This window comes from Artibeus jamaicensis, unplaced genomic scaffold (genome assembly GCF_021234435.1).
Source record: "Artibeus jamaicensis isolate MK-2021 breed Jamaican fruit bat unplaced genomic scaffold, CSHL_Jam_final scaffold_916, whole genome shotgun sequence".
In the NCBI taxonomy this organism is placed as follows: Eukaryota; Metazoa; Chordata; class Mammalia; order Chiroptera; family Phyllostomidae; genus Artibeus; species Artibeus jamaicensis.
In genome coordinates, this window is record NW_026522059.1 from 37,943,862 (window position 1) to 37,971,560 (window position 27,699).

At 39.4% G+C, this 27,699-nt stretch overlaps 1 protein-coding gene across 1 annotated transcript in view; it reads left to right on the forward strand.

Moving 5' to 3' along the window:
- The window catches only part of CPA6 (carboxypeptidase A6), a 242,701-nt gene that overhangs the window by 154,560 nt on the left and 60,442 nt on the right, over positions 1-27,699 (forward strand). Inside the window, exons 3-4 of the mRNA XM_037148967.2 lie at positions 17,307-17,431; positions 25,784-25,898. Coding sequence (XP_037004862.2) covers positions 17,307-17,431; positions 25,784-25,898 — 240 coding nt within the window. The remainder of the gene's footprint in view (positions 1-17,306; positions 17,432-25,783; positions 25,899-27,699) is intronic.

Sequence of the window (27,699 nt, forward strand, 5' to 3'; positions counted from 1 at the left end):
AGTCAGTCATAAGCTGGTATCTTGTACTCACAGCCACAGAGGCCTGAGCTGACTACAAGTGCAGTTCCCAAGCGCCAGTGGGAAAAGGGGAGACAGGGAGGGACTCAGGCTGCTGTTATCAACAAATGTGACCCTGTTGGGCAGAAGCTGGTGAAATCTGCAGGGGGTATGTGGCTGCTGTGCTGGCAACTGGTTCCTTCTCCAGCAGTGAAAGCCGCTGGGCTTATCTGTAGAACAGGTCACGTGTGAGCCTTAATTGTTCCCACTGCACAGCTGCAGTTGGTGGCCCCTGCTTTTCTTCCTTGTTTGTACCATTTCTATGCACCTCAGCTTTGTCAGTGTGAGAGGAAATTGAAGCAGGGTCATAGTGTGGGATCCCAAAAGGCTGGAGAAGCTGGGCACTCACCCAGCCCTTCCTTTCATGGTGAGGGGGACTCCTTTATTTGGGAAGCACTTTCCTGGTGCTGATCAAGGGAATGGGATGATGCTGGCAACATGAAGCCATCTTCTTTCTCTTTTTGTACAGTTATTCTCATGGTTTTTGTTCCACCTTGTTGCTAAACTTTCTTAAATGTACTCCAGAGTTCCCCCACATTTGTTTTCGTTCATGGGTGTCTAATCACTGGTCTTTGTTGGAGGACAAAGGCCAAAGTCGCCATTTTGGTGACATCACCTATTCCTACTATTCTATAACCTGCTTTTCCATTTACTGTTACTTTTGTGAAGAAATTTTAAGACCAATGAATACACATTTACATTAATACATGTATATATACCAGGTCTATCCAGAAAAGGTCCAGCCATTGTTAATATAATGAGAATGGTTAATTATAATGAGAGTAGACTGGAATGCACGTGACTGAACAATGACAACTTCACTGCACTAGTCAGTGGGGGTGGTAGACACCATTGAGTGAGCACGTGTACTGTGTGGCCGTCACATTGAAAATGATTGAGCAAGCAGAGCAATAAGTCTGTGTCACTTTTGTTTTAGGCTTGAACATTCCTCTGCATAAACTATTCAAGTGATTCAGAAGGATGCAGCTGTAAGCAACTAGTGATTGGCAGCTTCATCACAACAATGTGCCCACTCATGCATCACATCTCAGGCAGAGTTTTTGGTGAAACATCAGGTGACTCAGCTCCCCCTACAGCTCATATTTGGTACCCAGAGACTTCTGGCTTTTCCCCCCCAAAAAATCACCAATGAAAGGAAAGAGGTTTCAGACTGTCCATGAGATTCAGGAAAATACCACAAGGCAACTGATGGCCATTGGGAGAACTATGTGAGGTCCCAAGGTGCCTACTTTGAAGGGGACTGAGATGTCATTGTCCTATGTACAATATTTCTTGTATCTTATATCTTCTTCAATATATGTCTCTATTTTTCATAGTAGGTGGCTGGATATTTTATGGAAAGACCTTTGTATTTATATTGCTATATCCCTAAATGCCACTAACCTTTTAACTATTTTTTTGCTTTGACAATGACCCTTAGTATGAGTCTATGGAACTGGTCTTAGAGTGCTTTTACTTTGTATCTGACTTTAAAAATGAATGCTTCTAACACCAGCACTGCATATAAACGTTTGCAGATGTTTGGTATATACCTTTTAATAGATTAAGGAATATACTTTTTATTACTAATTTCTACAAATATTTTAAAATTAAATTGATATAAAAATTGTAAAAGTTATTTTTCTGAGTATACTGATGTGATCATATTGTTTCTTTTCTTTAATACATTACTATTAATATGACAAAATCCATTCATAGGCTTTTAACGTTAAATTACAACTGCATTCAGTCATGATTTTAGTATCTTTTATATTTGGCTTACTAAAATGCATTTTTAAGATTGATACCTGTGTTCATAAGTAAGATTGGCTTATAATTACTATCCTCATGCTATCCTTGCCTGGTTTTTCTTATCAAAATTTATAGTAGCCTCATGAAATTATTTTAGAAGCATTTCTCTTTTTTTTTGTAAAATCTGGAAGAGTTAAAGTAAGATTGAGATTATGAGGCTGGGGGCACACAGCCCCTGGGAAGGATGCAGGTATTTAACTACTAATTTAGTGTGTTCATTGATAATGACCTATTCAGATTTTGTATTTATTCTTATGATGATTTTTTAAGTTATATTTTGGTACATTATGTTTTCCTATGAAATTTTTCCACTTTTGTTTTCAAATGTATTGGCTTAAGATCATTTACAGTATCCACTTTTTGTTAATTTAATAAATCTGGGTTTACATCATTCTCATTGCTAATATTGATTGAGTCTTCATTCCTTTGTTCTTATGCACATTTGCTAACACTTTTTCTATTTTAAATGTTTCAAAGACCAACTTTGTGTTTTGTTGATCCTCACGATTACATTTGTATTTCATTTCAATTGATCTCTTAGCTGTATTATGCCCTGCAGTCTACTTTTTTGTAGGTTATACCATTCTTTTTCTACCTTCTTGATTTAGATATATGACTCATCAATTTCTGTACCCTCTTGTAGCTTGAGTGTTCAAGGTCATAAATTTCTCTCTTAGAAAGGTTGTATTTAGTTTTGATTTGGTTCTAATTTTACCTGTGTCTTTTGTAATCCACAAGTTATTTAAAGTGCATTTTATTATTATTTTATTTTGTTTTTTGTTGTTGTTATTGTTATTTTTTAAAAAATTTTTATTGATTATGCTGTTACAGTTGTTCTATTCCCCCCCCTTCATTCCCCTCCACCCTACCTCCCCGTCCCCACCATTACCCCCCCTTTAGTTTATGACCATGTGTCTCAAATCCTTTAGATTCTATATTTCCCATGCTATTCTTGCCCCCCCATCTATTTTCTATCTACTGTCTATGCTACTTAATTTCTGTACCTTCTCCCCCCTTCTCCTCCTCCCACTCCCCTGTTGCTAACCCTCCTTGAGATCTTCATTTCTATGTTTCCACGCCTGATCTAGCTGTCCTCTTAGTTTGCTTTTGTTTTAGGTGTGGTTGTTAATAACTGTTTGTTGTCCTTTCACTGTTCATGTTTCTTTAACTTCTTTTTCTTCGGTAAGTCCCTTTAACATTTCATATAATAAGGGCTTGGTGATGATGAACTCCTTGAATTTGATCTTGTCTGAGAAGCACTTTATCTGTCCTTCCATTCTAAATGAAAGTTTTGCTGGATAGAGCAATCTTGGTTGTAGGTCTTTGGATTTCATGACTTGGAATACCTCTTTCCAGCCCCTTCTTGCCTGTAAGGTCTCTTTTGAGAAATCTGCTGACAGTCTGAAGGGGACTCCTTTGTAGGTGACTGTCCCCTTAGCTCTTGCTGCTTCTAGGATTCTCTCCTTCATTTTAATCTTGGCTAATATAATGATGATGTGCCTTGGTGTGTTCCTCCTTGGGTCCAACTTCTTTGGGACTCTCTGAACTTCCTGGATTTCCTGGAAGTCTATTTCCTTTGCCAGATTGGGGAAATTCTCCTTTATTATTTGTTCAAATAAGTTTTCCATTGGTGGCTGTGCCTTTCCCCCTTCTGGTACCCCTATAATTCGGATGTTGGAGCATTTAAAGATGTCCTGGAGGTTCCTAAGACTCACCTCATTTCTTTGAATTCTTGCTTCTTGACTCTTTTCTGTTTGGCCATTATTTGCTTTCTTCTGGTCCACTCCATTGATTTGAGTCCCAGTTTTCTTTTCATTGCTATTGGTGTCCTGTGCAATTCCATTCATTTCAATTAGTTTTGCCTTCATATATTTGTCTAATTTGTGGCTATAATCAACCAGTTCTGTGAGGATCCTGATCACCAGTGTTTTAAACTGTGCGTCTGAGAGTTTTGCTATTTCTTCATTGCTTAGATTTATAGGCTCTGGGGCTTTGAGATCTTCTTGAGCCATTTTTCATTTGTTCTCGCCCTTTAAGTGTGAGAAGCGGCGCCTTGGACTACCAGGTTGCTGGGTTGTGACGCTGTATGTGGGGGCGTGGTCAGAGCGGGAAAATGGCGGCCCCCTCTGCTGTTTCGCGCCACTGGGTGAGGAGCAAAGCCTCAGGTGGTTCACCAGGGCCGGCCACTCGGAGTCGCTGGGTTATGACGCCGTATGTGGAGGTGGGATCAGAGCAGGGAAATGGCGGCACCCTCCCTGCCGCTAGCAGTGACCCGTTGGGTTCTGGTCCAATTGCCCACTCCCTCACTTGTCTATCCGCGCACAAATTCGCAACCACAGTCAACCCGCAGCCCTGCTCTCTCGCTGTTTCCCCCGCGGTCGCTTGCTTGGTCGCTGGCTTGGTCGCTCGCTCGGTCGCTCACTAGGTCCAACCCTGCGCCTGGATTCTGAGCGCCTGAGTCCGTCCGACCGAGTTTTCCAGTGCAACCCCGCTCCACCAGCTGCTGGTTTCGCTCCTTACCGGTCAGGCTGAAGAATTTGTTCTTAACAGACTTCCAAAAAGTTCAATTTTCTGTGTTCTGGCTGTGTTTTCTGTTGCTAATATTTAGTTGTCTCTAAACTTGGTTGTGTGAGAAGGCACGGCATATCCACCTATGCCTCCATCTTGGTGGAAGTCCTAAAGTGCATTTTAAAATTTCTAAATGTAGATAGGTTCTGTCACTGATTTCTAAATTTAATTATGCTGTAATCAGAGAACATTTGTTTGACATACATTTTCTGACATTTGTTGAGACTTGTTTTGCATCTTGATATTGAGTCAACTTTCAATAACTTCTGTGTGTGCTTGGGAAGGAAATATGATCTTTCTGTTACTAAGAAATAACTGAGGATTTATAATTTATAATCTTTATTATATTGTCAATTTTTCCTGTGTATTTTGGGCATGTTCATATTAGTAGTACACATGTGTTTCTGGTAAATCAAACATTTTATCAATATAATTTTTATTTTTTTAGCATTTTTTTGTTGTCGTTCAAATACAGTTGTCTCCATTTTCCCACCACCACTTTCCTCTGCCCAACCCACTCACACCTCCCACCCCCAATACTAACCCCCTTTGGCTTTGTCTATGTGTCCTTTATACATGTTCCTTGATGACCCAAAGCAGCCAGGTGGTGTGTAGATTTTCACTTAATTTACCCATTTTTTATCCAACCCCAGTCTCTTCTATGCCCTGTATCATCACTTCAAAGCCTCTCTGTTTCAATTTCTCCAGAAAACATACTGGACTGACCAAAAAGTTTGTTTGGTTTTTACTCTGTAAGGTGGCTCTAGTAGCACTCAGTTGGTTTTAACTTCATTCAAAACAATTTTATTAGATTGTGTTGTGATAGTTGTCATATCAACATCCATTTTTTAAAAACTTATCAAAATCGGTGAATTTTTGTGCAGCCATTTTAATATTTAAGATGGAAGAAAATACACAACATTTTTTATGCTTTATTATTTCAAGTAAGGTAAAAACACAACCGAAATGAAAAAAAAAAAAAAGGTTTGTGAGGTTTGTGCAGTGTATGGAGAAGGTGCTGTGACCAATTGAATGTGGCAAAAGTGGTTTGCAAACTTTCATGCTGGAGATTTCTCACTGGACAATGCTCCACAGTCAGGTAGACCACTTAAAGTTGACAGCAATCAAGTCAAGACATTAATTAAGAACATTGAATGCTATATACCATGTAGGAAATAGCTGACATACTCAAACTATCCAAATCAATAAACTTATGTGTCTTTTATTTTACAGAAAAAAACTAAATGGACTTTTTGGCCAACCCAGTGTTACTTTGGTGGATTATACGAGGGCTCATTACCCGAGAGTGGTATTTGTGCATTGAGGATTTAGAGCCCTGATTCAGATTTTCAAAGGTCTCTGTTTTTTTACCACCTTCCTTCATTCCCACCTTCCGTATTCCACAGTAATACCAATCCCTCAGCTTGTCCAGGCTTCTGTGGAGCTCATGAACTTCCTTTTCATTGATATCCCTCCCATACCTCATTCTCTGCTGGTTAAATCTGAAATTTTTCTGATCAGTTAAGTAATTTACTGTTCTCTATTTGCTTTCAATATTCAAATTGTATTGCTTGGGTATACAGCTAGTTTCATCAAAGATAAAGTTAGTATCTTTTAGGTTCTCCTTGTTATTTTGGAGGTGATTGTGCAGAAGTGGTGGGATGGCAATACATTCATTTCACATCTTATAACAGGAAGTCTTGTCAATACAGAAGATCATTATTAGTTAAATCAGGATCTATTACATGGAAGTTGGTTAAAAGAACTTCTGTACTTTCATTCTCCAAATAAACCATGAGCATGCTTTTATATAGTACCATCAAATAAAAAGCAAATCTGATTTAGGTAAGCAGAGACTTTATTGAAAAGAATTATTGCAAGTGAAGGGGAAAAGACTATATCCATAGGGAAAACAGACCAACCTGAAGATATCTAAGTCTCAAAAGGGCTTTGTTGTATGTAGAAGAGTGAACAAGGCTAGAAAGAAGCAGGAGTGGGGAACTGGAATAAACAGACAGTAGATCGGAGGAGGTTCATCAGGAGGTCAGTTCATGCTCAGAAGAAGCTGTATTTTGTCTCAGTCTTGGCATGGGTAAAAGTTAAGTGGCCTGGCAGAGAGAAAGAAGCTTAATGAACACCTAGTCAAGTCAAGGCAGCAGGCATTTTGTCCAGATTGTTCAGTAGGGAAAAACAGTTCAGCTAATTATTTATGAGGCAAAGAATGGGAATCTGAGGAATTACATATGGGCATGTCCTAGATAAGAAGGGTGGAATCCATGAGCCCTTCTTATGTCATTGTGCAGCGAGGGTAGTTCCTTGCAGTAAGCCATTGCTAGAACACAGAGGAGCAGTGTAACTTTCACCAAGTTCTGGGATCACAGGGCTCAGGTAAACTTCAACATTGTCACTCTCTCTTCACTCGCCTATCCCTGATTCAACTCACCTTGCATGGAAGCCTCTGAATGATGCCTCTTACTCCACTTGCCTTCACCTTTGCCAGGCTAACTACTACTCGTGATTCAGTACTGTGCACAGGTAACACCTCTCCTGGGAAGATGCCCCATACTTCCTCCCCAGATGTAATAGAATAGTCCTCGTGTGTCTTCTCTCTGTAGACTAAGCATGCAATGTCTGCTTAGTCCTTCAGGGGAGAGCTGTGTCTTGCTCATCATTGTACCCTCAGCCTGTAGCGCAGTGGCTGAGTTTCAGTAGCTGCTCAGAAAAAAAAAAAAAATGGATGTGGAGTAGTGACCATAGCTTGGTCTTTGGGAAATCAGCCTGTTCTTACAAATAACTGAGGGACAGAACAACCTCCAGATCCTCTGGATTGTTCAAGGGTTGATGATCCAGTTGCTCAATCATCCAGCCCTCCACTTTGAGGATCCCTCACTGGTCTTTGCCATACAGGAGGCAATTAATGTGGAAGAAGATAATGTGCTGATTTGCATTTCCTATCCTTCGTTGCTTTGGAAAAGTGCTTTCAGCAAAGGGGTTGAAAATAACTTCTAAAAAGTTGAGTAGTTATCTTACTTTATATTTTTTTCATTACTGGTATATAAGCCCATGAAAGGGGATTCTAGTGCTAAATTGTTGAGAGCAATTTTTTTCCTGACTTTCAGAATAAGGAGAAAATATGGGTAAGTTTGAGAAAGATTTTTCTAGGGAAATATTAGCTTTTATACTCAGAAAGGCACATTGAATTTGGCAGAATTATAGTTTAAGGGGTACTTGAAAGTCATGTAGTTTAACTATTTCATTTTTAATTAAGAAAATTAAGGCTCTGAAATGTGACATGTTGAAATTTAGGTAGAACCAGAAAGAAGCCATTTATTTTACTTCCTAAGTTGGGCTTTTTTTTTTCCAGTAAATCAAAGATGTTTTCTTCAATTTCTTTGGATAATACATAGTAGAGTTCTTGAGCCAGAATCTGAAAAGGAAATGCACAACAAAATCTGAAATGCTTTTCACTGAGTATTACATCCCAGAAAAGAACCAGGTTTTTAAAATGTAAATGCACTATCATACTGTCATTCAAACACCAAATGGAATACTCTTCTAAATGTAGCAAGCAAATATCATGGAGAAGTCCTCAATGTTAAAACCATAAATCATCAAAAGAGGATAGAGAGAAATCTTTATTACTTTATGGGATGCAGCCTGGGAGCTCTTGCCTTCAAATATACTTATTAATGAATATCCAGGTGATGCACCAGTTGGTATCTGATTATTTCTATTCATTCTGCAAAGCTAAAGGCTAAAAGTGCTAACTCAATTCTTGGGTATAGAATTATTTTAGGCTGGCAAAATATAGTGAAATATTACTTCTCTAATCTAATAAATTTTCTGTGTGGCTACTAAGTTTCAGCTCCTCTACTGCAGGAATCACCTTGAAGGCAAGAAATAAGGTAGTATTGACTCTTTTACATGAAAAAGCTGCTTATACATGAAGTAGTAGGTGCTATAGAAAGATTCAGGGTGTCAAAGGCAGGTATGATGGACTCCCTAATTTCTCCCGGGTGGACCAGCACAGCTCTACATCTCTCATCCCATAACCCCAAACTCCCTAGTCCCCAAATCCCCTCCAAGTCAACCTAGCCTGGTAATGCTGAGAGTTCCCAGCCCTCACTTGGCATATTGTTAGTTATCACACAACCCAGGTAGCATGGTGATTAACCTGAAAAGTGGGAAAGCAGCTCCTGGCCACCCAGACTTGACTCATACCAACAGAGTGGTGTGACTCACACACTTGAACACCAACTTCAGACAAGACTACTCTGTGTCCACCATGAAATAAGATTTAAAATCTAAAAAAAAAAAAAAAAAAACACCAAGACTAGGGTGATTGTGACTAAACAGACCAAAAAAACAACAACAACAAAAAAAACATTGTCCAGACAGAAGAACGACCAAACATTCCCTTTTTTGGGGCTGATATAAGTAACTATGGCTTCTTTATCAATTACAGCTTTAGCCCCACATTATTTCCCTTCCTTTCTAGATAAAATTATTAAGCTATTCAATGATAGAATTACCTCTTTTGGATAGCATTTAATCCAGAAAAAAATCCCCCTAGCTTAACCCCTTCACTAAATCACCTAACATGAACCCAAACCCCAGAGGTTCTTTCTAAGACGCTCAGGCTAAGATTACCCCTCACTGCACTGATGCAATAAGCCAAACATTTTCTGACTACCCCTATGTTCTGAGTATTCAACTGATAGCCTTCAACATTCTTTCCAAGTTGGTGAATGAACCAATTAATAGTTCAGGGAAAATGTTAAGAATTTTTCTCTTTTTCAATACGCATGCTTTGTTTTTTGATAAATGAGACTGGCTATCCAATTATTACAATCAGCAATCAGCCTTGAAGAGGATTAGAGAAACAACTAGGGCACCAAAAAAAGGTTTCCAGAGCTTCCCACCCTTTCCACCTGTTGTAGAAATAATGTTTTTGTTTCCATATAGCCACATGGGGTTCTGCTGCCCACTACCAGTAAAATCCAGAGATTTGGAGTTTGGTAAGAAAGGAAAGGGGTTGTTTATTTAAAGGCTATACAATTTTGGAAGAACAATGGGCTTCTACCTCAAAGCTTATTTACTTTAAAACACCCAAAGGCAAATAACCCCTCCACCTCTTGTCAGCTCAGCTCAAAGATGCACCTGAAATCCCCTCTCCCATTAAAAAAAAAAAATACAGTCCTTTGGGAAATACAGGTAACTTAGCTGGTCCCCAGCCACAGTTTGGCTCCAGGCATCTTTTGGAGTCTAGGCAGCCAGCGACCCCCTCTCCCGCAGCACGCTGCCCCTTTCCTCCACTGCCCACTGCTTCCTGCGTTTGTGGAGGGGCACAGAGTTTGTCAGACCACACATTCTCCAGGGCCCATCAACCCAGGAATGCTCTGGCCTCCAACCCCTGACTGGGCTCGTGAGGGAAAGGAAAGAGAGCAAACTTCACACACTCTCTTTTTCAAGTCCCGCACAACACGGAAGTGTCCAAATTCCCAGCCAATTTGGGCCAGCGTTCACCATGCACATCAGCCTGTGCTGTGTCTCTGCTCCTCTTCCCACCGCCACGATCCATAAATGGATCGGAGGGATTTCTAGCCTCACAGAGGCACCATGTCTCTGCTCCGGTGGGACATCTCCTTGTTACACATGTGTTGTGGTCTTTTCAGCCTTACTAACTCTCTGTGCAAGCTGCTTCCAGCTGCGTCACACTGCTCTGCTCTGTTGCTGTGCTAACTTCTTTAGGCAGCCTCCACCTAAGAACCCTCCCACCTCGAGAAGGACAGACTTTTTATTTGCCTTGGGATTTCTCTCCACCCTCCAGTGATCTAGCCAGACTCTCCCCTTACATGATGACTAGCACTCAAGCTATAGTATTAATTACTGTTTAATTAAAATTTATAAGCCTTGCTTTTTTTTTGGACTGATTTAATTTTATTCCAATATGGAGCCTTCACAAATTTTTGATTATTTTATCCTTAATTAGTTGTTAGTTCATTTATTTTAATCCCTAATTAGTTGTTCATTAATGTATTTTCATCTTTCTTTAATGGTGAAACACAAGAAATTTAATTGCCTAAATTTCTGGAGCCTTTTATTGGCTTTATTGGGGCTGTGCTTTAGGGAAGTGATAATTTACAAAATGCTCGGGGCTTAGAAAGACAAGACAGGGTTAGGTAAAATTAGCCTCAGGAATTTAACAGCCTACCAAATGCCTCTGGTTTATAGGAGACCATATTCTCGGGCCAAGTCTCCCTTCCAGCAGCCCACAGATATTTGAAATGTTGGCAAGTCATGAAAAGTAGAGCAAAGACAAATGATACAGTGAAAAATAAGCATGTCTTTAACTGTGTAGCTGACATGACCACTGCAGTCATCAAACCACAAGGATGCAGTGCTGTGACCTGAGAAGCAGCATATTCCAAGATTACACTTAAATGTAATAAAAATTCAAAATTAAGAACTTATGAGTTGAGAATTGGGTAAGTAGACAAAATTTAAGTGGCCACTTTATCAATTTCTTGGTAAGAAGAACTAGAATTAGGAACCTAAAAATGCTTTGGAGCAATGTTGAAGAGAATATGTATATGAAGACAGAGGAAAGAAATAAATGCATGGCTTCATTTATTCTATCTACAAAATATTTAGTGCCTGTTGTATTGCAGGCATGGTTCTAAGAACTGGGGATATAATGATGAATATAGGGTGGGGAAGTCCAGTTTCTACTCTGGTGGAGATAATGGGGAAAACAGACATTAATATGACAATACTAGTGAGTTTGTTTAATGGTGACCTACAAAAAGATATGTCCATTCCCTAACCTTTGGAACTTATGAATGAGACCTAATTTGGAAAAAGTCTTTTCAGATGTACTTAAAAATTTTCAACCTGAGATCATCCTGGATTACCCAGATGTGCCCTAAACCCAATGACAAGTATCCTTAGAAGAGACAAAAGAGAAGACATAACAAACAGGAGATCATATGAAGGTGAGGGCAGAGATTGGAGTAAAGTGGCCAATGCCAAGGAATACCTGAAGCAACTATAAGCTGGAAGAACCAGGAAGGACCTGCCTTTAGAGCCTTCGGAGGGAGTACAGCCAGCTGACTCCTGAATTTTGGGCTTCTGACCTCTGGAACTTTAAACAAACAAATGAACAAAAATCTCTGAGTTTAAACCATCTCGTCTGTTGCAATTTGTTATGGGAACCTGATGAAAGTAATAAAATAATTAACAATACAAGTAAGGTATAACTACGGTTCTATAAAAGGAGATAACAAAGATATTTGACCTAAACATGGTGGTCAGAGAAACCTCCCCACAGTTGATAGACACAGATTCTGAAAGAAGATTCAAAAAGTTTATATGGGCCCAGGCCAAAAAAGACAATTTTAAGGGTAAACAAGAAAGGATACTCTTCAGTGTATTAAAATTTTGTATGTGCTAATATGTGAATCAATATGATTATGTAAATGTAATCAAGTACCAGTTGACAACAAACTTAATATCAAATTTTCTTGCTCAGAAAACTTGCTCAGACTTTTCTAAACCAACAAAAAATAGAGTAAATATAGAGCGAGACCATTCTCTCCTGTGCTTCTGTGTTACTTTGGGCAGCTGGGAGGCAGGCCATCTGTTACCAAGTTGAAAGAACAACTCACGTGTATTTCCATATCCACATATGGGACTCCCCCCGAAGCTGCTGGAGGACACTGATCACATTCCAGTGACACCTAAACAAGGTGTACAATCAGCCTTGGGCCTAGAAGACAGGTGGGTGCTTCGTGGAGGCTGGACCAGGCCAATAAGTGGGCATAGAACAAGAACCAGAAGAGATATGAAATTGGAGCCACACTGTATCATGATTGTTTTTATATTGCAAAAAAAAAAGTATTTTTGAATTTTGAATTATTTATTTAATGAATGTCTCCTAGTCACCAGGTACTGATTTATGTGCTGCCTATGTATTAGTTTATTTAAGTCTAACAAATCTATGAAAAAGAGTGTTCATAACCCTACTTTATAAATGAGGAAACTAATGTGCCGAGAGCTAAAGTAAATTGCCCAAAGTCACAGAGCTAACAAGTGACAGAGCTGGGATTCAGAGTCAGCCTGTCTGGTTCTAGAATTCCTGTTCTTAATCACTGCAGTTTCTATAATCTCCATAATCCTATAATAATAATTATTATTATAATTATAACAAACATACCAACAACCACTAAAACTATCAAATACTAATTAACCAAGAATCATCATCTTCATTTAACAGATGAAGAAAGTTAAGGAACTTGCCCTACATCACCCAGATGCTAACTGGGGGACCCTGAGTTTAGTCCCAGAGATTCAGACTTCAGAGTTCAGGGAATTAACCACTACATTAGAGTGGCTTCAAATCCAGCTACCTGCCTTTGGGCTAGAACACAGTCCTGCTCTGTTCATATTTGCGGTTTATTTATTGTTTTACCATCCTCCTTAATGCCAGTTGTAGGTTTTAATGCCATTGAACAAGAGGACAGTCTCACTGTAGTCTTCATCTTAGCAAGAAACTTGCAAAGTATAACTTTATCTTTACTGCTTCCAGCTTTTCTTTTTTTATTCTCTCTGAAAATAATAAAAATAAGAACAAATAATATGTGGCTTTCACTGTGTGGCAGACTCTCTGCCATGTGTTTTACTTCTATTATCCCATTTAATCCTGCAGGAAAGGCTGCAGGTAGCTTTTAAAATTATATTCACAGGACAGATGAGGAAACTGAAGCTCAGAAATGTTAAAACTATCCCCAAAGTCACACAGCCAATGCTGCCAGAGCTAGCATTTCCAGCTCAGGGTTATTGGCTTCCAAAATCCATACTCTTGACCTTTACACTGAACTGCCTCCACCTCTTAAATAGATCTGACTGTGTTTGACAGGTAATCATAGGAAAGGAACACATGGGAACAACCACCTGATGCCAAGACCAGAAGGTGCTACAAAGGAGCATCCTTTCCTTGGATTTAAATGGCTGTTTGCTGCATAGCCTGTGATGGTTGGCAAACAGCCTTAGACTATCCTGACAAGGTTGGCGATACTTTGTTGTCATCATAATCCAAGGTCACCCAGTTTTGCAGTTCAGGGACTATTTATCACTCCATCCAAATGTGATACAGCCATATGGAAATGATTGATGGTAACCTGCCCACAGTGGGCTGACTGTAACTTCAAAATATCTGCATATTAGTTTATAGGACAAATAACCCCTGACAGAAAAGACCAGGGTATGAGACCCATCAACTAGACCCCTCAAACACCAAGTCAGGACGTTGAATGTTGCTTATTCTTCTGAGCTATTCTCTGAAGATCCTGAGACACTTATCCAGGCAGTTAAATATGCATACCTGAGTTAGGCGTACCCGGTGTCACCGTTTTGTAGCTGATCATCCATAGGGAAGAGATGACCTTTATGACCCTGAGTCTTCTCATTCAGAAATCTACAATTAGCTCCTATCTTAAGGTGTTATTGAAAAGATTAGAAACATCTGTTAAGGCAGGTAGCACACTGCAAATCTCACATGACTGTTTTTCCACCCCATACCAAGACATAGGCACATGCCTGCCACCCAGACTGAAATATCCACATCACTTACCCAAGCAGCCATTGCCAAATATTACTGGAGAAAAGGTAATGATTCATTTTCATTTACTTTCCTACTATCAGAATTCACTTTCCTAATATCACAAAATATGATGCCTGATTTCAAAAATTCCTTTTAGTTGGTTTTCTTTAGAACAGCTGCTCTCCGATGACAGGTTAGTTTGCTAGGGGGCCTCCCTGGGTTATGCGGGAGGGCACGCTGCTTCCTAGAACTTTCCTACGGGGAAGACACTCTCTTCTGTGCGATGAGGATTCTCATTTTAGCATGCACTCCAGAAAATAACACTTACACACTCATCTTCAGAGTCATTATTCATATCCGTTCATGTGCCTGTAGCTCTTTATCCTACAAGTATGGTGCTATTTTCTCATCTCCACTGGCATTAAGGGATGGTAGCAAAACTTAATACCAAAAAGATGTCTGTAGAATAAACTGCTGGTTGCCAGATTGGGGGGGGGTGAGGGGTGCAAGGGGGAAGGGATGAAGAAGTTCAAAGAGTCAGAAAAACAGTCACAGGGATATAAAGTATGGCATAAGGAATATAGTCAATTTTATAATAACTATGTATGCTGTCACATGGATACTAGACATGGGTTAATGGGATGACCCCTTCATACACTATGTAAATGTCTAGTCACTATGTCATATACCTAAAACTAATATATTGAATCTCCACTGTAATCAAAGTTTTTTAAATTAGTGATATAAAAATAAAAAACAACACAATCAGAAAAAAGAAAGTCTGGTAAATCCCAAAGATGATTAAAGGAATAGAAAATCTCTGACATATAAACAAAAGTGAAAGATACCAACATTCTTTATGTCTTAAAGGTGAGAAAGCAGCTGACAAATGGAACAAGATGAAATTGGGCTGCAATGTAAGAGATTAAGACAAACGTGTGCTATTTGGTTAAATGTGGATATGAGTTAAATTAATGTCATCAACTCTCCTATTTTGGAGACTAAAAAGATGTGGCTTAGTTGCATCTAATGGGGACAGTTTGTTTGGATCCTAAATGTATCCTTGCCCAAGGGCTGACAGATGGATCAAATGATCTCTCAGCATCCCTACCAGCCCCACAGTTCTGTTTTCCATTATTGTTGGACTAGGATGTTTGCTGAGTCAGATTTGCTTTTGCCAGTTACTGGAGGAGTCAGCTGCTTGAAAGAAAATAGGTAGACTCTTTGTCCCCAAAATAAAGGATTCTCTACTCCATTCCAGATTAAATTATACCACTAAAGGTGTATTTTTCCCTGAGTCACAAAGTACTTTTAGTCTTACAGAGTTCCTAACTGAATGCAGACACTGACACCTAAGTGAAGATAAACTCAACCTTATCTGATAAAAGCTTAGCAACAAGCCAAGGCTGGAAATGCAGGAAAAAGGAGTCCCCAAGCAGAGAGAAGACAGACATGACCTTACAAATTGCACTGAATTGAGTGTAGTTCCAGGCTTATGCAGAAGATAAAGCTTCCCTCCCTCCCAGCTGAGTATAGTCATTCATTTATTCTTTTGTTGTTGTTGTTGTTAATTAAATTTATTGATGTAATATTGGTTAATAACATTACATGAGTTTACATTACACAATTTTATAACACAACATCTAGGTATGGCATTATGTGCCCACCACCCAAAGTCTAGTCTCCTTTTGTCACCATGTATTTTACCCCCTTTGCCCTCTTCATCCTCCCCCTGCCCACCTTGACCTCTGGTAACCACCATACTGTTGTCTGTGTCTATGAGTTTGCTTTGTTTGTTCATTTATTGCTTTTTGTTTTATATCCCACACATGAGTGAAATCATACAGTTCTTGTCCTTTTCCATCTGATTTATTTTGCTTAGCATGATGGTCTCAGGATGCATGCATGTCATCACAAAACACAATATTTCATCCTTTTTATGGCTGAGTGGCATTACATTGTGTATACGTACCGGGTCTTCTTTAATCATCTGTCAAAGGACACTTAGGTTGTTTCCATGTCTTGACTGTTGTAAATAATCATCAAGGAACATAGGAGTACATATATCTTTATGAATAAATGGTTTCAAATTTTTTTGAGCTGATACTCAGAAGAGGGATTGCTGGGTCACATGGTAACTCTATTCTTAACTTTTTGAGGAACCTCTATAGTGGCTGCAGCAATTTGTGTTCCCACCAGCAGTGTCCAGGGTTCCCTTTTCTCCCCATCCTCTCCAACACTTCTTCCTTGTCTTAACTGATAACAGTTATTCTGACAGGTGTGAGGTTGTATTTTATTACAGTTTTGCTGTTTATCACAGTTTTGATTTGCTTTTACCTTTGTTGTTGTGGAGTTGTGTTAGTTCTTTATATATTTTGGCTATTAGTCCCTCATTGGAGATACTGTTTGCAAATGTACAGTCACTCTTTCAATGACTGTGGAGCTCCTATGGGATGCAGAACCCTAGACAAAACACAGGGGACACTACAGTAAGCCAAACAGACATGGCTCCTGCTTTCCTTTCATACACTGAACATGTAGTAAGCACACAGTGAATTGTTAGGAGGGGACACACACATGCAACAGATAACAACTGAGTTGCTAATATGCACAAAGCACCATTCTAGGCACTTGGAATGGGGTGGTAACCACATGGACAAATCCTTTGCCCTCATGGAGCTCACGTTCTGGTAAGAGGAAGTTACACAATGAAAGCACAAGGTCTTCTAAGAACCATAACAAGGAGACCTACCTGACAAGTCCTCCCTGAGAAAGGGATGTTTCTATGGACATGTGAAGACCCAGTAGGAATTGGTGAAAGGCATGTGATAGGGAAGGAGGAGGGACCTGGAGAGTGTTCCATTTAAAGTTACCAGATGTTGTCAAACTGCCACAGTTTGCTTGTATAGTAGGATAAGGGGTAACTTCTGTATTTATTTTCCTTATTATTATTCAAATATCTGTGTAGCCAGTAATTGTAAACTATCAAAATAATACTTGGAACTATGTTATCTCATTTTTCCCTTGTAGCTTTAATAAATTGGTCTTTAAACTCTCACAAATTATGATCAATTTTATATGGATATGATGTAATTTGGAGAACAAATTTGAAATCAAATAGTTTTACCCTAATGAAGCAAGCATTGAGTCTAATTCCATAATGTGCTTATGTTACTGAATGCCAACAAGATAACGTGTTTGACATTGTGGCATGGATCTTTCCCCACCTACACTGAATGTGAATCACAGGTTGGTTCCTGCACTACAGGTGGACCTGTGGCAGCCCAGCAGTATCTCCTATGTCTCAGAGGGAACAGTTACTGATGCCCATATTCCCCAAAACGGTTCCCGAGTTCTGTTAGCCTTCTTACAGGAAGCCAACATCCCATACAAGTAAGCATTTTTCATTGCTTAATTTATTTGTACTAAGTTGAACTGAACAGTAACTGTATTCAGGTTATCTACTGAGTGCCAATGACAATGTTTCAGGTACTATTTATCAAATTGGGAAAGCCATGAATATAACAATTACATTTACCTCTGACCTTATTAATATAACAGGGGAGGGGGCATATTATCTCACCATCATCACCAAGTGGTCAGTATAAACACAGAAGGTTTTTTCTAGGGGAAGAAAGGAGAGCAGCCTAGCAGTGTCTAGAAGGTAGGTGGGAAGGCAGGGGCAGAGGAATTTTTCTGCAGTTGTTTACTTAAACCAAGGATGAGAGTCAGAACTGTGCAGACAGAAGGAAAAAATGCCAGCAAAGGGAAGAGCAGCATGGTGTGTATGCAGGAAACTGATGTAGTTCAGTGTTATTAGTGTACAAAGTGCCAATCAAAGAATAGAAAGAAAAAATGCTGAGAGGTGGGGGAAGATGTACAGGGTTAGGAGCTCAGACCTTTTCCTGAGGGTGGCGCTGTGTAAGTTGAGGATGTAAGCAAGGGAGCCATGCACACATGTAACTGGAAGGAAACTACAATCATGGCTCAGGTAAGAGATAGTGAGGCCCTGAGTTGAGGCCAGAGTAGTGGGATCAGGAGAGCATTCAATAAAATAGTTCAGAGGCAAAATCACCTGGATTCCACACTTAGTTTGGCGTAGGTGCAAGAGGAAGAAGTCAAAGATAACACCAAATCTACTTTGGGTGACTGAGGAGACATATTCAAACAGATTTGGATATTTGGATATTTTGAGGGTTTTTAAAAGACTAGTTAGAGTAGTACAAATAGAGTTAGTGGAAGATAGTCACAGGAGTCAAAGAAGAAATGAAAGACTTTCAAGAGAGGGAGCATTGGTGGTGCCAAGTGCCACAGTGATGCCAGCAAGAAAAGGACTAACCAAATTCTTTTGGGTTTGGCAGTAGAAACCGTGTTGGTAACTCTAATGGTGGTACTAGATTGTCAGGAGCAGGAGACAGAAAAGGGAACAGGAGAAGAGAACATGGAGCACAGAGAAGATGACTGCTCTCAGAAGGTAGAATAAGGAGAGAAGCAGAGAATGAGGAGTGACTACAAGGAGATGCAACATCAATGGCTGCTTGAGATATGGGATTTGTTTGGGGAGTGGCAATTTGGGCTTGTCGGTGGGCTGAGGGGAAAGACCAAGGAGAAGAGAAGGGGATGATGAGATAGGAAAAAATGCACAAGTGGAGGAGTGAGTTTGAATAGTAGGAAGGAACCTTACCCTCTAAGATAGAAAAGGTAAATGTGGAACCAGTTAAAAGAGATCATAACTGATGGCTAAATTTTCTGGATGAAGTAAGAAGGTTATCTAATGAAAGTAAAAAAAAAGGGGGGGGTTGAAGAATGTTCCAAGAGAAAAATTAGGGTAGCAACCAATAAAAGTAGTTGTTGCAGAGAAGAGAGATTGTAGCCCTGATACAAACTTGAGATTTCACTGGACAGGAACACAGAGAGGTCAAGGTTGCAAGGAAGCTGAAGTTCCTAGCAGGGTACTAGCTCAAGCATTCATTCATCAAGTCTAATCTGGGTAGGAAAGGAGAGTCTGGGAGGAATGATGGGACAAAATGGAAGAATTGAGGGAGAGAGGAAGGTCTTTGTATTGAAAACTGGTATAGTGTGGCTGAGGACAACAAACTGGAAGACAGTAGGTTTTAACAGAATGTTGGCTATTGGATGTTAAGAGTCCTAGGGTAGAACATGTATGGCTGGTGGGGAAGATTCAGGCAGTAGCCATGAGAGAGATGGCTGAAGTGTAATGGAGATCACTGAGGCTGATGTGGCCAAGAATGGGTGAGCCAAATCACCTGAGAATCACCATAGCAGTCTTCAGCCTCCTTGGAAGATGGCAGGATTAGTGGTGGGGAGAGAAAGAATATTACCGGATGGGGAATATCGGACATATCCAGAAGTTAGAAAAATGCAACTAGGAATAATATGACAAAAAAGGGAGGAAGAGCTTTTCCTGAAATTTAGATGATTAGGGGGGAAGCCGAAATGGGGGTCCAGGAGCATGCTGACCTCCCTTACTTCTGGCCCCTTGGTAAATGGGGTGGAAGAAGAGAAAGCCACAAAAAAAAATCTGTATTCTTAAGAGAGTCCAATTTCTGTTGGGTCAAGAATATAAGAAGGGAGAGTTCTCTGAAGAGACTGGAGAGTGTAGGGAGCTTATCTACAATGAAAGGGGGATTCCAGCAAGTACAAGGGAAAAGAAAGTAGTGGAGGGATGGGTAATCAGTGGAGGATCTGAAGTACAGCGTAGTGAATTGATGAGACTGGATCAAGTGACTTACCTTTTGTTTGGAATCCTAGGATTTGGGGACCGAGAGGCATGATTGTCAATGACTCCCCTCAACTACCCCAACATTTTAGCAAGTTCTGATGCTGCCAAAGCAAGCACAAAGATCTGTAATGATGTCTGGCAAGGCCTGGGTTGGGCTCATGGCTCTGGAGCTACTGGCAAAGCCTCTAGTCTCTGTGGATGACAGTCTCTAATGTGACAGTGACATCCTTCCCTGGTCCACACAAATACTTCCCCACCAGGAATATAACTGCAGCCTTATTAAAGTACTGATTTTCTTTTTCAGCAAGATATTTTATCTGTGCTTCTAGAACAGTGTAGAGACACAGCTGTGCATAAAACTGTTTTTTATATTAAATACCTTTTAGTCATTGCTGTGGCTTTGATTTTCTGAATGCCTGGCAGGAAAGAGCCTGGTAATTATACCTATAGGTACTCAGTAACAACTCACATGCTTCATTAATTATTATTTGGTACAAAAAGAATATACCAGTTATTTTAACAAATCTCTATTTCCTGCTATTAAATATAGGTCATGTGGAACTAACATAGAATAAAATATCACACTGTAAGTCACAGAGAATTGAGTCTAAAACATCGTTTTAAACTGGTTGTCTCTTCATAGAGAACAATTACTTAGAATTGTTCATTTTGTTGGTCCCAAGATAATAACATGTAAGATATCATTAAAGACCACGGGGACAATAGGTAGAGATCATTTTAATTCACTTTTATTATTATAGCCTGGGGTATTTTCAAAAGACTAGTACTTAGTCTGTACAATTATACATAATGTATAGCTAGAGTCATCTTTAAAGCAAAGATAATATACCCCCATGTGCCTAGCACCCTAGATAATCAAGCCCTCTTAATGACATGACAGATGAAATGACTCATTCTGCCATAAAAAATTTCAATCATTTTGTGAATTAAAAACCTGTAAAAGTTTGTCATGGAATTTGAAATTCTGAAACCCTCCTTCCACCCTGGAAGTTTGGAAGGGGTGGTTTTGTACTAAGTGATGACATCACCTGGGAAGTTCTTCATAGAAGCATGTACAATCGGGGTAGGAATAATAATAAGATGCAAAGAACTAAAACACAACAGTTACAAAAAATATTCTGGAGCTCCATTGAATGGCCTTCTCATCAATCGACAAATTTCCAATCAACAACTTGATGAGGAAAATGGCCTACACCTGCTATGTCCCAATTATTATTTTTATTGATTGATTTGAGAGGGAGAAAGAGAAATAGAAACATCAATTAGTTGTTCCACTTTTTTATGCATTCATTGGTTGATTCTTGTATGTGCTCTGACCCAGGATTGAACCCCCAAACTTTGTGTATCAAGATGACACTCTAAACCAACTGAGCTACCTGGTCAGGGCCACATCACAGTTAAATTTTCAGGTTGGTCTCGTAGGGCCTGTATTAAGGTGCAGTCTAAATTATTGAACTGTATTAGTTTGCTAGGGCTGCCATAACAAAGAACCACAGACTGGCTGGCTTAAACACAGAAGTGTTTCATCACCTCATGATTCTGGAGGCTAAAGGTCTGAAATCCAGGTGGCAGCAGGGTTGGTCCCCTGTGAGAGCTGTGAGGGAAGGATCTGCCCCAGGCCTCTTTCTCTGGTTTGTGCATAGCGGTCTTCTTCATCTCTTCATATCATCTTCCTATGTGTATGTGTCTTCATGTCCTAATTCTCACCCCCTTTTTACAATGTTCATTCTACCTAGAGCTGCCAAACAAACAGAGTATCAGCAGTAGAACCTCGAAACTTTCTAGTGACGTATGAGAGGAATTGCTCTTACCTTGAGATGAAACAAGTTATCTGTACTTGGTTATGTTTGGAAAGTCAGTTCACTGGAAATACTGCAAAAACAATACAATATAGCTCCATTTTGGAAACATTCTGAACATTTTTATACCCTTGGAAATTTTTTATTTTTGTATTTATGTGGTTTTTCTTTTTTAAATGAAAATCCAAAGGGAGATTTTTTTTAATACTCACCTGAGGATATGTTTATTGATTTTTTTCTTTTCTGTTCTTTTTTTTCTAGAGAGAGACAGAGACAAAGATAGAGACAGACATCAATTGGTCGTCTCCTGTACGCTCCCCAGTTGGGGATCGAACCTGCAACCCTTTGGTGTATGGAACAATACTCCAACCAACTGAACCACCTAGGATTCTTATGTAGATTGCTGGCTTTGGCAAATCGATTTGCATTTTTTCCCTAGTTTCCTGAGATAGAGAAAAGTAGCCGGGAGAAATGGAGGGATGGTGCTAGAAACCTACCTAAACATTGCCTGCAATAACTGGAAAGTGTTGGCAGTTTATAACCAACCACCTCAGCTCTAATCGAACTTGCATCTTTCTTACCTCTCCACATTCTCTCACAACACAGGAAGTTTGGACATTGATATAAAGGTTCATACGGTTCTTAAGACCTACACTGGCCATATTTGAAGATGCTTTTAGTCCATACAAGCCTACTTTGATCTACTGTAACTTCTTTCCTTGATGGAAGAAAGGAAGGACTAATACAGAAAGGAGGACTAATCCTCCACTCACATTTGAGTCACTACAAGCAGCTACCAAGCAAGTTTACCAACCCTGTGTCACCTCACCTTATTTTAATATTTAATGTTTCTACTTCTGAAGTTGAAAATTGAAACAAAAGAACAGTAAGCCAATAATAAATTCCTAAGTATTTGTCCATGATGGGTAAAATACTTGGTAAATATATGAGTGAATCAAAAGGATGGTCCTACACCCAGCATGACCCTAAGTTAATCTACTTCCTCATAAACCAAAAAGTGTTTATTCAGGGAACTCAAGAAATTTTTTAATGAAGTGATCTACATGGATCAACCTTAAAAGTTATTTATAAATGGCATTACACATTCGATTAATAGCATTTAAAGCACAAAGCACAGTTCTCTTGAAAGATAGAACATGAAAGCAAAGCTTTTTAGCAATCTGCCAGACTCAGAAAAATTGCTCGGAGGCTCTTCAACCTTTTTACTTTTTTAAGTATATTTTATTGATTTTGCTATTACAGTTATCCCAATTTTTTTCTCCTCTTTATACCCTCTCCACCCTGTACCCCTACCCTCCAGCACCCGCCCTTAGTTCAAGCCCATAGGTTGTACATGTAAGTTATTTGGCTTCTCTATTTCTTATATGATTCTTAACCTCCCCCTCCCTATTCTGTACCTACCAATTAAGCTTCTTGTTCCCTGTACCTTTCTCCTCCATCCTCCCCCTTCCCCTCCCCACTGATAACCTTCATGTGATCATTTCTATAATTCTGTTCCTGTTTTAGTTGTTTGCTTAATTTTTGCTTTTGTTTGTTAGGTTCAGTTGTCAATAGTTTTGAGTTAGTTGTCATTTAATTGTTCATTGTTTTTGATCTTCTATTTCTTAGATAAGTCCCTTTAACATTTCATATAATAAGGGCTTGGTGATGATGAACTCCTTTAAGTTGACCTTATCTGGAAGTACTTTATCTGCCCTTCCATTCTAAATGATAGCTTTACTGGATAAAGTAATCTTGGATGTAGGTCATTGCCTTTCATCACTTTGAATATTTCTTTCCAGCTTCTTCTTGCCTGCCAGGTTTCTTTTGAGAAATCAGCTGATAGTCTTATGAGAACCCCTTTGTAGGTAACTGTCTTGCTGCTTTTAAGATTCTTTCCTTATCTTTAATCTTGGGTAACTTAATTATGATGTGTCTTGGTGTGTTCCTGCTTGGGTCCAACTACTTTGGGACTCTCTGGGCTTCCTGAACTTCCTGGAAGTCTATTTTCTTCATCAGATTGGGGAAGTTTTTCTTCATTATTTGTTCATTTTAATGTCTTGCTCTTCCTCTTCTTCTTCTGGCTACCCTATGATTCAAATGTTGGAGCTCTTAAAGTTGTCCCAGAGGTTCCTCAGCCTCTCCTCATTTTCCTGAATTCTTATTTCTTTATTCTGTTCCCATTGGATATTTATTTCTTCCTTTTGTTCCAAATCATTGATTTCATTCCCAGTTTCCTTCCTTTCACTGTTGGTTCCCTGTATGTTTTGCTTTATTTCACCCTGTGTCACCTTCATTTTGAGACTGAGCTCAGTCAATTCTGTGAGCATCCTGATTACCAGTTTTATAGGTTGTCTATCTCCTTGTTGATTAGCTTTTTCAGTGGAGTTTTGATCTGTTCTTTCATTTGAGCCATATTTCTTTGTCTTGGTGCACCTGTTAAGTTGTAAAAGGACAGAGCCTTAGGTATTCACCAGGGCGAAGTGATCTTCTTTGCTGCCTTGTGGCACTTTTTCTGGGGGAGGGGTCAGAGAGAGAACAATGCTGCTTGTTCTCTCTGTTTTAGCCCCACTTTCCAACAAACTCTCCTGTGAGATTTGGACTTTCTCCTGCCTTCACAGCCCCCACAGCATTTTACAGTGAGAGTTTTGGGGTCTTTAGTTTCCCTGGGAGCCAGCCCCTCCTTGCCCATGGTCCATGGCCTTGCCATGGGTCCTCTCTACCTGCCCACCTGCCCCTCTCCACCCCTCCTACTGGTCTGGATGAATGTTTCTTTAACTCCTTGGTTGTTGGAATCCCATGAAGTTTGCTATTCTGGCAGTTATGGTTGTTCATTGTTTTTAAATCGATTGTTATCCTTCTTTTGGTTGTGCAAAGAAGCAAGTGAAGTGTTTCTACCTACATCTCCACCTTGGCTGGAACCTGGCTCTTCAACATTTTTAAACATTCCCTATAAATGTGCTACTTCATGGATAGTTACCTCTAGTTATAACAGGGGTTCCCAATCTCTGGGCCATGGACCGGTACCAGTCCAGGCCTATTAGGAACCAGGCTGCACAGCAGGAGGCAAGCTTGAATGTCCCAAATCATCAGGCTGCACTTGAATCACCCCAAAACCATCCTCCCTGACCCCATCTGTGGAAAAATTGTCTTCCATGAAATTGGTCCTTTGTGCCCAAAAGGTTGGAGACTGCTGATAGAAGACATCGCTGAATATTAGGGAGACAAGTCTGTATCTAGCTCAGCTGTCTCATCAAAACACTAATGACTATAGCTGAGCTCGTTCCACTCACTACAGTGACCCTGGAACCCCACCCCCACCCCCCAGCCTCAGCCTTCACTTTCCAAATGCATCCACTTTGATTAGCTGTGCTTTTCTTCTCTTGGCATTGTGGCAGGAAGTGAAATTCCCTTTTTCCCACTCTGTGTATTTCTTCAGTTTGCTCTTGAGAACTGTAGCTTCTTTCCCTCTTTCCCTTTCCTTTCTGAGTCTTGAGTCAGGTTGCTGGGTGATGACATGAGAAAAGTCAGTGATGAGAAGGACAGGAACAGATAGAAGCATCAGGAAAGAAGGATGTGGTGATGGAGTAGAAGACTTCATCTTGTTTCAGTTCTCATAATGTCACACTGGACTTGGAGTCAAATAATTCAAATTTGGGTTCATGTTCCAGGTACAAATTCTGGTTCTGTACTCACTAGCAGAGTGACATTGGCAAGTTCCTCACCATTTTGAGGATCAGTTTCCCCACTTGTGAAATGGGGATAACAATACAGTTTTATTTAGACATAATCTTAGGTAATAATATATATAAGACAGTGTGTGATATATACAGGACAATGCCAAGTGCCTCATAGGCACCCAATAAATGAGTGCCCATACCCATCATTCAGTTCTTATAGCTGCTCAATGAACAGTACTTATTATTACCATTACTATTTATTATTATTGTTGTTGTTGTTATTATTATGGAACATCTGTTTAAAATTTTACACTTTATATTTACTACACAATTTACTTCACAGCTTTTATGTCCTGAAAATGAACATTCTCCTGACATTGGTATTCTTAGAAATGTCTATCTTTGCTGCCTTCTTTCATAGATACATGATTTTATTTTGATATTACCTGATTTTTATATTATCTTCATTTCATTTTCATCATATCTATCATTTCAAATCCAGGATCCTCATAGAAGATCTTCAGAAAGCACTGGAAAAGGGGCGCAGTTTGCAAACCCAAAGAAATCGAAGATCCCTCTCCGAATACAATTATGAAGTTTATCATTCCTTAGAAGAAGTATGTAATCAAAGGACCTTTTATTGCATTTTTTTGAGGCAGGGACTATATGCAGAATAAGTATAGCTCTTTTTTTCTTTTTTAAATCCTAACCCAAGGATGTATTTATTGATTTTTAGAAAGAGAGTAAGGGAGAGGGAAAAGAAAAAAAAATCATCAATGTGAAAGAGAACCATTGATCGGCTGCCTCCTGTGTATGAGATCAGACCCTCAACCTAAGTATGTGCCCTGACTGGGAATGGAACCCACACCCTTTTGGTGTAAGGGATGATGCTCTAACTGACTAAGCCACCTGGCCAGGGCAAGTACAGCTCCTCATATTGTCTAGGTACCTCAGGTCAGTCCTCTATTCCATTAAGCATTTAATTACTATATAAGAAGTAGCAAAATAACTTGAATTCATCTGCTTTACCCCACCCACTCCTATGAAGGTCATGGAAAGTGCACTGGAAGAGTGAAGTGATGTTGTTATAACTGTAGTTATAGAGACCTTAACTTAAAAGCGTGATGCACATATTGATGGAAGGTAGAGCCAACTGGAGTTTGAGGACAAGGATTTGGTTGAAGGGTAGAGTGAATTTGGATTCTTACCACACACCCTCTGCAAATCTGAGACCTCCCAAAGGCCAAGCTTCATCTGTGGTTCCTCAGGGCCTATTAACATGCTGCTATTTATTCTACGTGGAAAGCACAGCAGTCTCATTCCCACCAACACATCATTTACTGCTCACCCGGATAACAACTAGTCATTCTTCAAACCTCAGCTTTACGTAGGAAGACAGCTATTTCTACTCTCCTAGACTGGATCAGAACTCCACTCCCCACCTCCAACTTCCAACATATTTTATGCACCATAGCACATGGATGTATGATTCTTTTTCATCAATACCTTTCTCTCTAATAAGCTGCAACTTCCATGAACACAGGCTACTTCTTATTCACCACTGCATTCCTAGTGGCAAACAAATAGGGACCTCCAAATAGATAGTAGGGGACAGAATGAATGCATACATATATTCTCCATGTTTCTTCTGAATTGAGCAAAGGAAGATGAAGTATTCATAAGATCCCATTATATTCTTAAGAGAATTCTTGGTTCTCTTGATAATTCTTGGTTCTACTTTCCTTTCAAAATTATTTCTACATATTTTACGTTACAACAAGGAAATGTTTTAGGTAATTTAGCACACGAAAATTTTATTAACATTCACTAGAAAAAGTCAAATTTTTAAAATATAACTATATAGATATATGTGTATATATACATACATATATACACATATGTAAAAATATATGTATGTCTGTATATATTTTTATATATACTCATTAGACTAAGAACAGAAAGAAAATAATATGGTACTTCCCAAAATCTATTTTTTTCAACACAGATTCTTTCACATCATGGAACAATGGGATGCTCTTGTGTGACTTCCTTACTCATACAGCTTTTAAGTAAAAAATGTCACCCATTTTTCTAAATGCCTCATTCATCCATCTCAAATATACCTTCTCCTGATGACAGAGAAGTGTGTGTGAAAGGACCAATGCAAATGCATTGCTATTACTTGGGAATTTATTCAGACTATGCCCTCTGATGTGTGTATTGATAGATTGAAGATCTTTAAATGTTAAAAAATGTCTTTTTCTTAGCATCTTCCATTCAATGGCAAATTACAATATATTGGGCTTTCATGTAGTTTGGGTGATTTTCCTGAAGCCAATTTCTTTCTTTTTCTCTTAACTACTTTGGGGAAAATGGAAGTAAATTTTGATTTTCTAAAGGATCCCAGAACACATTGAT